Consider the following 15,414-nt stretch of genomic DNA (forward strand, 5'->3'; position numbering starts at 1 on the left):
GAATTTAAATTCATCTTGGCAGTCAGGGATCTCATGAGTTAAATCTGTTGGGAAGTTGAAGTGCTGAAAAACTAATGAAGGCAAATGATTTGTAGGTATAGGCAAGACATTCATAGGCTGCTAGTAGTGTGGCTGTGTCAGGAGTTCTTTAAAGGGTCTGGAAAAAAGGAGGAAATGAATAAAAAATGGAAGCTAGGACTTACGGCTCGAAAGATTTAAAAACTACACAGATGAAGGAACACAACGATTTACAACTACTGAAGTGCATGAGTCGAAAAGAAGGGGCTTTCTAATTTATTAGACATTAGAGAAGGCTGAAAGAAAACTATTAAACGGAGATCGAGGAGAAAATGATGCAAAAAAGGCTGCAGTATTCAGACCCTTGTCTCCTTTAGTTCTGTGTTTTATTATTTGGTTTGATAAGTCACGCTGTTTAACAGGGGTGCAGCATAGGCCTCAGCAGCAAGGCTTCGCACCCGACGGAGTACAAGCAAGGCCAGCCTCCGAACCCCCGGCGGCTGGCTGAACCCGTGGGGACACGGGCAGGAGGTGCCACGTAATGGAAGAGGGCAAGCGCCATACCTGGCTTAGAGACGTGAAGCATTACTAATTTGCAGCCTAATTTAAGTTAATGAAAAGATATTAGAAGAAGCGATGAAACAAGCAGCTTAGAACCAGCTAGAGAATAGCAGGGTAATAAAGAGGACGTGCTGCGCTCTGGAAAGTCTTTCAAGCTGCTTTTGTTGGACAAGGTAGCAGGCGCAGCGTAGGTAAGATGGGCGCAGTGAGTGGGGATGTTTCTATAACGTGACCCCAGTTTCCTAATTTCCTTCTTAAAAGTTTTGAGAAGAGACAGTCAGTTTTGTGCCTTCCTCATCTGGAGAAATTGCTCTTGAAAAGTACTTATTAGTGGATCGCTTTCAAGTAGTTGCCTGGACACTTCACATGGTGGTGTAAGGACCTTCTTCTTGTATGAGTTTGTTTGTAAATACTGGCTTTTAAAAGAATACACTTGGAGATCGTGCTCGTTCCATAGGGACCGTAAGTGCTTTTATTTATTTTTGTTTTCTTCGCTGGCCCTGATTACATTTGAAGAAAGAATTCAGCAGAAAAGCACTTGGAGGTTGTCAGGAGAAAACTTGGGAACTGTAAGAGATCGCAGCTGAGATGCGGCTCAGCGCAGAAAAGCAGCGGGCACGTCCTCGCAGGAGAGCTGCGCGCGAGGAGGTAGAGGCGCTTGTTCTGCTCCAGTTGCTTTCGATGACGACTTGGCTGGGCAGCTCTGCCCAGCGTCTGTCGAGCGGGCAAATGGAAGGCAGTCTGGGGACATGGGGAACGTGTGATGTTTAACTGACCCATGGAAAGACATCTCAAATATTTCGTATTTTTCACGAAGAGAACAGTAATTGGTTAGTCTGGTCTGGGCATGGGATAAGAAGAAATCTTATGCTATCTTAGGATCTTAAGGAGGCACTTTGTGTCTAGCTGAAGGGAAATTTGCAGGCTTGCTTTTCATGGTAGTTTGGGCAAATGTGATCTGGTCTCAGTGCAGAAGGATAAAGCTGAGAGAAGGTTGGAGTTCCTTAACACGAGTTACCAAATCATCAGATGGTATGTAGGGGATATTTTCTTTAAGAATTTTACTGGGTGTTTTGGGTTTTTTGTGTTTTTTTTTTAATACCTCAGCTAATTTTTTTTAAATCCACTCTCTGGATCTTGGATTTCCTGGGGGCGGGGGCCGCTGTGCTTTGAAAGCCCCAGTCCTACTTGCAGAATGGCAGAAGCTCGTGTCTTACCCACTTTTCCGTGTTTAGCTTTAGCCTCCATCCCGGCTGCAGCACGGGGTTCCCCGGGACACGTCACAGGAACCAGCTTGTCGTGCCGGCCGGAGCGTGGTTCTTGCTGGCCCGCGTGCTGCTGAGCAGTCCTGTGGTCCTCAGCTCCACGGAGTCACCGTGTGCCCGAGAGATGCCTTGCGGAAATGTCCCAAGGTCGGGGCTGGCACGTTACCAGCTGTTCATGCACAGCAGCTGTTAGATCCTGCTCATTTTCCAAACTTGTGGGTTGTACGTCTGGGCTCTAGCGTGTCTCTTCGCTAATGTTTTCTCATCTTTCCACACTCACATCCTCGGAGGTTTCGGGGACGCCGGCGTCCCTGTTCAGGAGACTGCTTCAGTTGCCCTGGAGGAAGAGGACTCCCAAACCTGTCTTCCTTGAACACCAAAGCCCTTGCACCCTCCAGGGTGGCAGCTCATGCCCTCATATATCCGTGTTTCAAAGGCTTGAGCGTTAAGCTCCTGTCGGGGTTCAGCCCCAGGCAGCAGCTCAGCACCACGCAGCCATCACTCGCTGCCCCTGCCCCGCTGGGATGGGGAGAGAATCGGAGGAGTGAGAGTGAGAAACACTCCTGGGCTGAGATAAGAACAGTTTAATAATTGAAATAAAGTAAAATAGTAATGATAATAGTAACAGTATAATAATGATAATAATAATGATGATATATGAAGGAAGTGATGCCCAATGCAGTTGCCCACCACCCACCGACCGATGCCCAGCCAGTTCCCAGCAGCGATCGCTGCTCCCCAGCCAACCCCCCCCAGTTTCTATACTGCCCATGACGCCGTATGGTATGGAATGGCCCTTGGGGCAGTTGGGATCAACTCTCCTGGCTGTGCCCCCTCCCAGCTTCTTGTGCCCCTGGCAGAGCATGGGAAGCTGAAAAGTCCTTGACTGGCATAAGCAGTGCTGAGCAACAACTAAACCATCAGCGTGTTATCAGCGTTATTCTCATCCCAAATCCAAACCACAGCACTGTGCCTGCTGCTAGGAAGAAAATTAACTCTATCCCAGCCGAAACCAGGACAGCTCTGCACTGGCCTTTGAACGAACCCTTGTGCTCGTTCCTTGCTGCTGCTTTCTGCTCTGAAGCGCTGCGCAGTTTTTGACCCTGGATTAACCTGGAGCGCAGTCAGTCATCTCAAAATGTGCCACTGCCGTGTCTGCGATGCTGCTCCAGCCTCTCCCCCTGCCCTGCTGGAAGAAGTTACAATCATGTGTTTCAACTGGAGCGTGCCCTGAATCGGCATAAAGCTGTTTAAATTTGGTAACAGCCCTTTCAGGGGAAATAGCTTTTTCCTGCTGGGAACAAGGAACGGCAGCAGCCTGGGTCCCAGCTCTCTGCTGTAAACTGCAGCGTCACCGGCTCGTGGTGACAGCCTAAGGGACGCGCTCTCCTGCTCGGGGTGGTGAGCGTGGAGGGGCTGCAGGTCACCCCAAAACCCTTTGGGGCTTCCTTCCTTGGGCAGCACTGGCTTCCAGATGGCTCTGTGTCCTGGTTTCGGCTGGGACAGAGTTAATTTTCTTCCTAGCAGCAGGCACAGTGCTGTGGTTTGGATTTAGCAGGAGAAGAATGCTGATAACACGCTGATGGTTTAGTTGTTGCTCAGCACTGCTTATGCCAGGCAAGGACTTTTCAGCTTCCCATGCTCTGCCAGGGGCACAAGGAGCTGGGAGGGGGCACAGCCAGGAGAGTTGATCCCAACTGCCCCAAGGGCCATTCCATACCATCCGGCGTCATGGGCAGTATAGAAACTGGGGGGGTTGGCCGGGGAGCAGCGATCGCTGCTCGGGGACGGGCTGGGCATCGGTCGGCGGGTGGTGAGCAATTGCATTGGGCATCACTTGCTTCGTATATCATTATTATTATCATTATTATACTGTTACTATTATCATTACTATTTTACTTTATTTCAATTATTAAACTGTTCTTATCTCAGCCCAGGAGTGTTTCTCACTCTCACCCCTCCGATTCTCTCCCCATCCCAGCGGGGCAGGGGCAGCGAGCGATGGCTGCGTGGTGCTGAGCTGCTGCCTGGGGCTGAGCCCCGACACTCTGGAAGTCGGGAGGCTTTTGTCGGACGCTAAAGTGACACGACTCGGCGTGAGACTTTACGGAAGGGCCTGTGACACTTAGTTTAAACAAAACTCTTCTGACGTGTGGATGTTCTCGCGTCGCTCTCGCTCACAGCCCTGTACTCGTGAGCGTGAGGTCTCTGTGCTGAGGAGCTCCGGCCAGGTTGGTAGCGTGGGGGCTGGGACCCCACCGCCTGTTCCATCTCTTGGGGTCCTCTCCGGTGCCAGCAAACTGGGTTTTGGACAGGCCTCACATGCCCACCGTAAGGAGCCGGCGGTTCCCACGCTGCGAGTCTTTTGCCTTAGAATTTTGCTTATTTCGACTTCATAAATTTTAGGCAAGGCTGCCTGCTCAAGGTGTTCAGGTAGCTTCTTGTGCGTTCCTCTCCTCAGTTACGAGGCTGGATCCAAGGCCAGGGAATGGGGGCGTGATTTAGCTGACTCAGTCTTGGCGTTATTGCTTTGGGGTTTCTGTACGTACGGATGTTCTTTTATATTGTCTGCACCTTGCGTTGGGCCTGTTGAACAGGTTTGTAGGTTTTTTGCGTGCCTTTGGATTGAAATATTTGCTACCAAGGATATGCAGAAGGCCCTCAGCTTTAGGAAGGAACCCCAAGTGAAACAGTAAAACTCTCTTAGTTGTATCACTCTCCAAAATATCAGTTAGGAAAAAAGAAACAAAAAGCCCAAGAATAGCAAAAAGTAAAAATATTCAACCATGCCTCAAGTGTCTGGTTTTAAAACGCATGGTAACATAAGCGATTTTCCTGTAATCCTCATGTTCTGCAGAAAACACAAGTGTCGTTCCCTGAATTCACCGAACAGATGCCTGCTCAGAGCAACCTTCATGGCAGAAGTAGTCTCCCAAGTAGAGCTATTTTGTTTATGTGTGCCTGTGACAACACTGCGGAAATAAGTCTTTAGAGAGCCTTTTTAGGACTTCAAGTGCCTTCGTTATTAAAAAATGTAGAGTCTGTTGAGCGTGGTTCTAGATGGGAGGAATCCAAAGAGGCGTCTGGTGGAAGCGGTCCTGCGTTGCAGTCCGGAGCGTTGTCAGCGATCTGTGAGACTTCGCCAGTAACATCTGAGATGTGATAACGAATTATTCACTTCCTGAGCATCTGATATTCCCAGCGGGAAGCAGGAGCCTGAGAACAAACATTGCTTGTAGAGCAATTAGAGCTGGGGGTGGGAGGTGTGCTTTCTGTGCATCTCTGGTTCTTGCTTTCAATTTATCATGAAGCAATCACCGCTGAAGAAATGTCTCTTTAGGAAGAATAAGTAAGGAAAAAAAGCTATACAATAAACTCTAACAATTCCATCTTTTTTTTTCCTTGCGGATTCTTTCTTTCTTTTTTAAAAAAGGCAAAATGTGAACCTTGTGTTGAACTTTAAAGTTACTGACTTTGCGTCTTTTAAGTTAGGAGATACTGGTTCTGACAGTCATACGCACTGAGCTTTTTTAGCATTCCGGATTATATAACAGCATGGAATTTCACAAGGAAAGCAATAAAATGTTTCTTGAATTGTCAGCACCGTCTGAAATGCCCTGCGGTTTCTTGAGGACCTGTACTATATTCCTGATCTTCTTTTTCCCATCTAACTCAATGGTGGATTTTAACTTGCTTCTCATTGCAGCAAATTCAAGTATTTAGAGTAATCTCAGCCAGATTTGGTTGCAGCACTAGCTCCTGGTAGTTAAGCCTTTATCTTCTGCAAGGGCAGAAGTCTTTTGCTCCAAAAGCAGCACCTGAAGTGCCTGCAAAGGTTTGGGAGGCTGGAGGGGGCCTCTGATGTCCGCAGCCCACCCCCCCCGCTCAGAGGAGGCTGCTCGGGCTCTGTCCAGCTGGGTTGGCGTCGCCTCCAAGGATGGAGACTCCACAGCCTCGCTGGGCAACCTGTCCAGTCTTCAACTTCCCTCCGATTTTTATTTAAAAAAAAAAAAAAGAAGTTTAAATGGAGCCACCTGTAGTTCAGTTTGACAAGAGGAAAGTCACTGGGCAGAAGGTAACCAGTTTGGCTCTGGTCTGGATAAATTCTTCTCCATCAAGGCTGCCAGCTTTGTGCTTTATATGTTTATTAAATGCAAAAACTTAGTTTAATCTTGAGCTCTTACCCTCTTGGATAAAAATGTACGAGCTTCCTTTGGTAAGCTGCTCAACATTCTTTTCCGTGTAGTTGTCTGTCTGTTTATCCCGTAGATTTTGGGTATTGGTGGCGCTTGCCTGTGACACTCATGTACAGTGATTAAGACCTTCACTCTGAACTGAACTCAACAATATTCTATTTTACAAAATAACGAAACCGATGACAGTAAAATATTGAGAAGGTGTTCCTGCGAGGTACTTTCCCTTTACTCTGAAGCCAGCACGCGCAAGGGGAGCGCTGAGCATCTTCGAAGAGGCACTGCGTAACCTCTAAGGTGGGAATTCTGTATCCCTTACCCGCAGTAACGCATCGGTGTCCGGAGTGAGGGAAGGAGGAGAACCCGGGACGTCTTGGCTGCCTGTAGGGGCTTTTACCTGATGTTCTGGCTGCCTGGCCGAAAAGGACCTGGGGGTGTTGGCCGACAGCAGCTGAACATGAGCCAGCCCTGTGCCCAGGTGGCCAAGGCGGCCAACAGCATCCTGGCTTGTGTCAGGAATAGCGTGGCCAGCAGGAGCAGGGCAGGGATCGTCCCCCTGTGCTCGGCACTGGGGAGGCCGCACCTGGAATGCTGTGTCCAGTTTTGGGCCCCTCAGCACAAGAAGGACATTGGGGTGCTGGAGCGTGTCCAGAGAAGGGCAGCGGAGCTGGGGCAGGGTCTGGAGCACAGGGCTGGTGGGGAGCGGCTGAGGGAGCTGGGGGTGTTCAGCCTGGAGAAGAGGAGGCTGAGGGGAGACCTGATCGCTCTGCAGCTCCTGGCAGGAGGGGGCAGGGAGGGGGGTCGGGCTCTTCTCCCAAGGAACAGCGACAGGTGAGAGGAAATGGGCTCAAGCTGCGCCAGGGGAGGTTTAGATTGGATATTGGGAGAAATTTCTTTATGGAAAGGGTGGTCAGGCATTGGACCAGGCTGCCCAGAGAGGTGGGGGTGTCCCCATCCCTGGAGGGGTTCAAAAAATGGGCAGAGGTGGCACTTGGGGCCATGGTTCAGTCTGGTCTACCCTTGATTGGTTTAGTGTGGACTTGGCAGTGTGGGTTAATGGTTGGACTGGATGATCTTAAAGGGCTTTGCCAACCTAAACGATTCCATGATTCTATGATTCCACGATTCTATGATTCCACATGTCATCCCACCCTATATAATGGTTATATATTGAAGGTCGTACCTCTATCTGTGCACATTAAAAAAAAAGAGAGAGGACATGCAGACAGATATCTCATGAATCTGTATCCTGGGAATCGGAAGTCGCTCGTGTTAGTAACTGCCCGCAGCAGCCTGCAAGGAGCCTCACACGGGAACCAAGTGCTACCAAACCAGCTCAAAATCTCACGTAGAATATAAAAATTTGCATGTTACTGAACCCTTGCCCTCTAACAATGCTTCTTAAAGTTCCTTCTTAAAGGCAGCAGCACCCCATACCCCGCAGAGGTGGGGTGGGCTTTCGTTTCCTTTGAGATTCCCGAGAATTTACTGCAGGGCACGGCTGGCTCTGCTGACTGGCAAAGCTGCCGGTCTTTGGTGGCGATTTCAGCACGGCGAACTTGGCATCCATTTGAGGTGCGGAACTGATGCAGCAACCTGGGCAAATTAGCTTTAAGATCAGCATAGGAATGAAGCTCTTAAGCTTCTCTCTGTTTGCTCGGCTTGGTGCTGGCAGGGACATCTCCTGGCTGCAGACTCATTAATTTTGCAGCTCCTTACCCTCCAGCTAGAGATCTGGTCAGTGACCTGTCCAGATTAGCATCTCCTGCAGCCAAGAGGCTTTATCATGGCAATCCTCTGCTAGGAGTGCTCCGTGCTGGAAGCTCACTGTGTGCTGTCCTGCATGTTAGCGGGTATAGGTTCTTCTTTTCCTTTTCTTTTTTTTCCTGGACGTCTGAGCACAGCAGGCTGCCCGTGTTGGGAGCGTCCGTGTTGGAGGTTGCCAGAAGTGCTGTTTTATATGGATTAGCTTCTGGATTGGCTTATGTGACCATGCTGATCTTTGCAGAGCAAACGATAAAACAAACAAATCAACGCTGCCAGCAGCCCTACTAAATGTTTTGCGCTCTTTCTCCGGAACCTGCCGTGGGATCAGTTCGGGGAAGGTGCTCCTTGCATGGGACCCATATTTTTACTTTCACAAGCAAGTTTGCTTTGTAAGTATGTCGTTAACGTTTTTTTGTTTTGGTTTTTCTTTTTTAAGCAAGACTTTGTAAGCTGTAATCCTTCATTGGTTTATATTAACACTTGTAACCGGATTTCCAACTATCGGCAAGCCTTAATACTTGCTAAAATTACTTTACAGGTTTGTGGGATCTGTCAAATTTACATTTTGCGTCGAGTACATTATCGGCTGCTAATACGTATTAATAGGCACTTTCAGGATTGATCATCCTAAGAGTTTGCTTAGTCGGTTTTGTTGGCTTTTATGTCTCTTATTTGTAGATCACACGCAGACTGTGTGTCTCGGGAGGGTCTGCAGAACCGAGAAATCCTCTTTTCTGCAGCCCTTGGTTTCTGAGACCACATTCCTCATGTTCCACGAAGCTTGCTCGAATGAGGGACCGAGTATTGGGACGGGGTGGGGACGACAGGTGAGCTGGAAGCGTCCGCGTTACAGCTGTATGGCAAGTAATGTCCAACCCCCACTTTGGGAATAGCACGGGAGTTTTTGCCGGCGCTCATTTTGATGCAGCAGTCCCTGCCCTCCGCCCGCGCTGGCACCGGCGCTCGCGCGGCGAAGAGGAGCTGCGGCAGAGGCGCGGCGCCGGCAGGGCGAGCGGCCGGCGGCTCTGGTCTGGGAGCCCTGTGCCGGCTCCTGACCCGGCTGCTGGCCTCGTGGCTGCCTCGAGCAGCTCACGGGATTGCCTCTTCCCTCTGCGCCTCTGGAAAGCAGCGCTGGGTTTGTCTGGGGCTTTTTAATTGGCATCCGTTAGGAAAACGTTGTATGAAAAATATGCAAGTCGTGGGTTTCCATTTCTAATGATTTGGCAGAGGTGATTCACAACTGCCTCTGAATCATCTCTCGCCTGGCTTTTGGGGTTTTTGCTAGAACTAAGAGTTTGCAAACACCGATACAGTTCTGTTGAACTGTTACAGGAGTTTGATTTCAGCTGCGCTCTTGTGTAAATGTTTCCCTCTATACTTCTTTTTGGCTGCTGCCTTACTGTCCTGCCCTTTCCTTTTCCAGCAAGGCGTGCGGTTGAGGGAGGTTCCTCCTCTTTATTTAAAGGCAGGAATGCAACCTGTCTACTTAATAAATAAAAAAAAAAATTAAAAAGTGGAGGTTTTGCTTCCGGTTTACCTGTTGTGATCCTAATTTTATGTTCTTCCGCTGTGAGATCCGTGAATAATAGCAATATGCCAGTGTGTATTTGTGCTCTAACAGATTTAGTTAAAACATTTTGGAGTTCAATCGCTGTGCTCTACAGTTGATCAGATTAGCGTGGGTCCAATCTAAAAATCGGTTGAAGGCATTTTTAAGAAAGTTCATGTCAAATTTTCTTAACTGCTCCCAGGCCTCTTCCTCACGCTGACAAGGACACTTAGTCTCCTGGGTTTTGTGTTTTTTTTGCTTTAAATGGAGTTTTACGGACAAATGAATGACAGGTTCCTGTCCAGAGGAATTTACAGTGGAATGTAATTAAATCCCTTGCTGTTCTGCACCACAAAGAGTCGTAAATAATAACATCTCTTGACACATGTAGCGACACTTTATCTTCAAAGTACTTTGCAGCTCGGAATGATCGTTGTCTCCCTCAAGAACACGTTTCCTGCTTAAATTGTCAGCCTCTAGGCTCCCCTCGGACTTGGCGGTGGGCCGGCGTTGCCTGGGCTGATCTTCCCGCTGAACGCGCGGCGGGTGTTGCCTTCACCGGGTGTTGCCTTCACGCGTCGCCTCTCCTGCCGGCTGCTCGCGCAGAGCTACACCTTGCCGTAAAGCTGCGCCTGGGAGGCTTCTCCGTCCTCTCTGCCGTGCCGGCCGTGTCAAATGTAGGCATTTAGCAGAATAATGGCTAAAAGCCGCTGGCAGAAAAGCAGCACCCGCTTGCCAAACCAGCGTTGCTTTAGGATGCTTGTAGCATCTGTGGGGTTGTAGCACGAGAGGTAGGAGTAACTCCACCGATGGTCAGAAATTGAATTTATTCAAAAGCAGCTCTTCAGTGCTTTCTTTTGGTGGTGTTTACGCAGAAGTGAAGTAGTAGAAGATTTTGTGTTTACTACAATTACACTTTGAATTCCCATTCTCTGCCCCTCCGAGTGCGTATAAGGGTACAAATTAAATGCATTTTATTTCTATTTAGTTGCGTCAGAATCTGAATAGGAACTCTTCTACAATCGCGAGCTTCTGTTCAAGCGTAACATCGCTTCCTGTAGTTGGTGCCCGTGTTGCGGTGTGTCCGTACCCAACCTACGGCTGGTAGGCAGCGTTCTGTCTTTTGAATTTCAGCGGGGACAAAAGCGTGTTGCCAGCGCGTTACTGCTTCGCTTGTTCCTTGTGGGACTCCCAAGTTCAAACGCTGGTGCCACGAGAGGTCTCGTGAATAGTCTGTCTCGTTGCCCTTTGGAGATCCGGTTCCTTTTTGCTCGCTGCATCCGCAGCGTGGCCCGTCTGGTGCAACGTTGCTCAGCGCCCGTGGAAGCGGAGCACACCCGGGGCGTCCCCGTTCAGGTCAGCTGGGGAGATGGAAGCGTCTCCGCTTGCCCAGGGCTGGGGACGGAGCAGGAGCACGAGCCGGTGGCCGTGCAGGGAGAGCCGCTGGGCTCCGAGAGCCCGCGTCCGAGCGCCCGCGTCCGAGAGCCCGCGTCTGAGAGCCCGCGTCCGAGAGCCCGCGTCCGAGAGCCCGCGTCCCGCCTCTCGCCGAGGGAACTGAGCTGCTGTGGATTGAAACCCGGTGCCGCCATCGCCGCCTCCCTCTGAATTTAGGTAGAGAAGCGCTCGCCTCGTCCCCTGTCCTATCTGCTGCGCCGCAGTTCGCGTAACGCCTCAAAGGGAGTTAAAGCTCATTAATTCTTCTGCTTTTCCTGGGGATTATCTGTGTGAAGTCCCAGCTAAAGTGTATTGCTGTTAATGACTCAAAATAGGAACATGCAGACCGTCGTACGCCTCTGACCTTGCAAAGTTTTAGACCCCGGGGACGCTGTATGGCATTGAGCTCCAGAGTTGAATTATGAGAAGTAGTATTTATGTGCTAATCTGAGATTTGGACGTGTTTCTAACTCCATTCAGTCGCCTCCTGTTCTTGTAAAAACAAAATCTCTCATCGCATTGCTGTAACCACTGATTGATTTGTACTGGTGACGTTTCATTATTTTGTGATGTCAACCAACCAACCAACCAACCCCACAAAAGCCCTCTTTCATCTCACTCTTTCTCAATCACTTTTTTATTAGAATCATTACAACCTTTCTGTGAATCTTTGTTCCACCTTGCTACGAATTCTCTGTTTGCGGCTGCCTGCTACCTCAGCCTCCTGGAAGAGGCAGCGGTTGTTGCTTTTATGTACCAGCGTCGTGGTTTTAATTATTTCTTCCTTTCTGTTCCTCCTGTGCGTTAACCTTGGGTTTGCTTTTATTAACTGCACTTTTGCACTGAATTAAGGGTCGTCTTCAGGGATATCTTTTGAGGCAGACTATCAATTTCCTTTCCTGAGCAAGGAAAGTTTTGCAAGTAGTATTGTTAGCCTAAGTGAAGGTAAAAATATTAAAAGCATAAAGAGCTGTATTGGCAAGAGAGCGTAGACTATTGCATTAGGGGCTGAGAGAAGGAGTTTGTGTAAATTTTTTGTGTTTCTTTCCAGAAGAAACTGGAAATGCGTTTGAAAGTCTAATGTTGTTGATAGAAGAGCTGACAAATTCATGTCTCCTTAAGATGAAAATTTGCCTGAAAAGTTGTGAGCCTGGGTATTTGTTTTACAACCCAGCTGAGGCTTCAGTGACACAATGTGACTCAGCAGAGTGTTTTGAGCCTTTCCATTGCATTTGTCTTATTTGAAAACTCTAGGATATATGGTTTTGTTTCTTTTGTACAACTACAGGATCTGGAAATGTCTTTGAAAGCTGAAAGGACCGGGCTTTTTACAGTAACAGCTGAGGAGACTCCAAGGGAGCTCCAGTAGAGTAGCCAGCTTTGACACAATGGAAGTTCAGGATGTTTTTTGTGTGTTAATTTTACATGTAAATCAAATGTCGCAGGCGTTAGCTCATTTATAGCTAGCTTTCATATGCTGTACGTATTAACGCATCTCTTGTTTACAAGGAGAATTTCATTTCTGCCTCAGTGCTGTTTCCCATCCCATTACCACTAGCTCCTGCTTCTGTTTCTCTGGTGAGCGATTGGAAGTTGAAGTGTTACAGACAGGGATCGGCGGAGACGCACGTGCGGTTCCCTCCGTGTCCAAAGCTTCCCCCCAGTATGTAGGGCTGGACCACCCTCCCCGAGAGGCCTGCAGCACTCTCGGGGGCCTCTAAATCCCAGCTTCCCAGGACAGAGGCAAAATCCTCTCGTTCGTGACCATGTTGGTGCGGCTGGGGCTGCTGTCAGCGCTTCATACACCTGCGTGTCGTGGCACGGCGCGGGGATGCTGCCGGCTCTTGCTTGTCCGCTGGTTCATCCCGGGGTGCTGCAGTGGGAGAAGTGAATAGGCTGGAGCAGAGGGGAGATGTTATTAAAGGGGGGAAAAAAACCCAAACAGGCACAGAAGGTGAGGAAGAGGAGAGCCCACGGCGTGTCTTGGTGCTGCTCAGTTCACAGCTGAGCTTTCTTGCTTTGGTTTTCTAAACATCTTCCAACTGCTTGTAAGGACTTCAGGAAAAGGCTGATCTGCGTATTTTTAATACTCCTCGTGACAAACCTTACTGAAATAGTTTTTTGTAGTCTAACTTCTTTGTTTCCATCCTTTTTTCCTGTGGGGCATTTGTAGGCTGTGAAAGGTACCCACCAAGGCTTCAGGAGTAAAATACTTGACTCTGACATCTCGAATTGCTGAAGGCTGTTAGTCTCAGCGCAGTTGTGTTTAACACAGGCTGGCAAAGCAAGATTAACATTTTCCTTGGTCAGATATAGAGTCATAGAATCGTTCAGGTTGGAAAAGACCTTTAAGATCATCCAGTCCAACCATTCACCTACACTGCCAAGTCCACACTAAACCAATCAAGGGTAGACCAGACTAAACCATGTCCCCAAGTGCCACCTCTGCCCGTTTTTTGAACCCCTCCAGGGATGGGGACTCCACCACCTCTCTGGGCAGCCTGGTCCAGTGCTTGACCACCCTTTCCATAAAGAAATTTTTCCTAATATCCAACCTAAACCTCCCCTGGCGCAGCTTGAGCCCATTTCCTCTCGTCCCATCGCTGGTTCCTTGGGAGAAGAGCCCGACCCCCCTCCCTGCCCCCTCCTGCCAGGAGCTGCAGAGCGATCAGGTCTCCCCTCAGCCTCCTCTTCTCCAGGCTGAACACCCCCAGCTCCCTCAGCCGCTCCCCACCAGCCCTGTGCTCCACACCCTGCCCCAGCTCCGCTGCCCTTCTCTGGACACGCTCCAGCACCCCAATGTCCTCCTTGTGCCGAGGGGCCCAAAACTGGACACAGCATTCCAGGTGCGGCCTCACCAGTGCTGAGCACAGGGGGACGATCCCTGCCCTGCTCCTGCTGGCCACACTATCCTTGACACAAGCCAGGATGCTGTTGGCCGCCTTGGCCACCTGGGCACACTGCTGGCTCATGTTCAGCTGCTGTCGACCAACACCCCCAGGTCCTTTTCGGCCAGGCAGCTTCCAGCCACTCTTCCCCCAGCCTGCAGCGCTGCATGGGGTTGTTGTGACTGAAGTGCAGGACCCGGCACTTGCCCTTGTTGAACCTCACACGGCTGGCCTCGGCCCATCGGCCCAGCCTGGCCAGGTCCCTCTGCTTGGCCATCCCACCCTCCAGCAGATCGACACTCCCACCCAGTTTGGTGCCATCTGCACACTTACTGAGGGTGCACTCAGTCCCCTCATCCAGATCATCAGTAAAGATATTAAACAAGGCTGGCCCCAAAACAGAGCCCTGGGGAACACCACTCATGACCGGCCACCAACTGGACTTAACTCCATTCACCACAACTCTCTGGGCTCGGCCACCCAACCAGTTTTTTACCCAGCGAAGACTACGCCCGGCCAAGCCATGAGCTGCCAGCTTCCCAAGGAGAATTTGTGGGAGCCGGTGTCAAAAGCTTTGCTAAAGTCCATCAGGCTTCGATGTGTTGATGTGTTCAGAGAACTGTCTTTACTGTAAACTGGGGGAAGATTAGGCTTAGGTGTGAAGTATAAAGATATACAAATAAAGGCCTTGGAGGTATTCAGGGAAAAGTTATTCACTTAAATGATTTGGAGTTTGTCTTCCTAGTAAAACAGAGCAAAACCATCCTATGGGTGGTACTGTGTGTCTGTGGTGGTACTAACATTTTTGTAAATACGGTCAGATTTGGCGCAAAGAGGCGATGCCTGGGCAGGAGAGGAAGGGGCTGGTTTCCCCTCCTCTCCGCTGTGGCCTGATGAGCAGGTTGTGTTCAGCATTTCTGTATTGACAGACTTGAAAGCTTTGCTCAGCCTCACAAGTTCAGGGTCTCAGGGTTGTTCCAGCTCGTATGTTAATGAAAAATCTCCTTAAAGATGAGTGTGAGGAGCTAACATGAATTGTCCAACATTTGAAAACAGGACAGCACTCTGGAGTGCGAGTCCATTCTTGATCTTACATGCGTATCATGATGCAGAAATTCCCATTATTCTGTTTCTTATATTGGAAGAGTTGGATCAAAGCAGTAAAAAATGAATATTCATGGTCTCTGGTTTGGCTAACAGTTCATGTTACCTGTTCGTCTCTGAATGTCATATCATGCAATAATCTATTTTAGCTTAATGTTTCACTTTTGACTCTGTCGTTTTCTTCTCTAATTTCAGTATTCCCAGGAGAAATCATGGATGAAAAGCTGTCTTACAAAGAATTTCTCGACCGCAATGACTCCTGGACGATGGACGACAGAGACCTGTGCTTTGAGTCACAGCCCATGTTCAAACCCATGGAGATGGCTGGTATGACTGTATTACTCTTAAAACTGTAGCATCGGTTATTTTATCAGTTGTGTAACATGATAGAGTCCTAGCCTCCACCCCGAAGGGTGGTTTTGTTCTCTTGCCTTGTACGCACGCCTGCGTTCTTTAGGATGTGTTGCTCTGTTTTCGTAAAATGTGTAACATCTTGGCAGGAGAGTTACCGTAGCACATCGAGCCCCTAACTTGCCCTAGAGCATAGTTCTTAGAAATGGAGTTGCTAGCCCGGCGTGCTGGAGCACACAGCGTGTGGGTGAGCAGATTTCCCCCTGACTTGGCTCACACGGCGA

The 15,414-nt window shown here is 49.3% G+C and overlaps 1 protein-coding gene across 1 annotated transcript in view; it reads left to right on the forward strand.

Annotated features, from left to right (window-relative positions):
* The window catches only part of MAP4 (microtubule associated protein 4), a 135,699-nt gene that overhangs the window by 38,160 nt on the left and 82,125 nt on the right, over positions 1–15,414 (forward strand). The window contains exon 3 of the mRNA XM_075706514.1: positions 14,975–15,106. Within this exon, the coding sequence (XP_075562629.1) occupies positions 14,975–15,106 (132 nt within the window). The remainder of the gene's footprint in view (positions 1–14,974; positions 15,107–15,414) is intronic.

This window comes from Pelecanus crispus, chromosome 2 (genome assembly GCF_030463565.1).
Source record: "Pelecanus crispus isolate bPelCri1 chromosome 2, bPelCri1.pri, whole genome shotgun sequence".
Taxonomy (NCBI): Eukaryota; Metazoa; Chordata; class Aves; order Pelecaniformes; family Pelecanidae; genus Pelecanus; species Pelecanus crispus.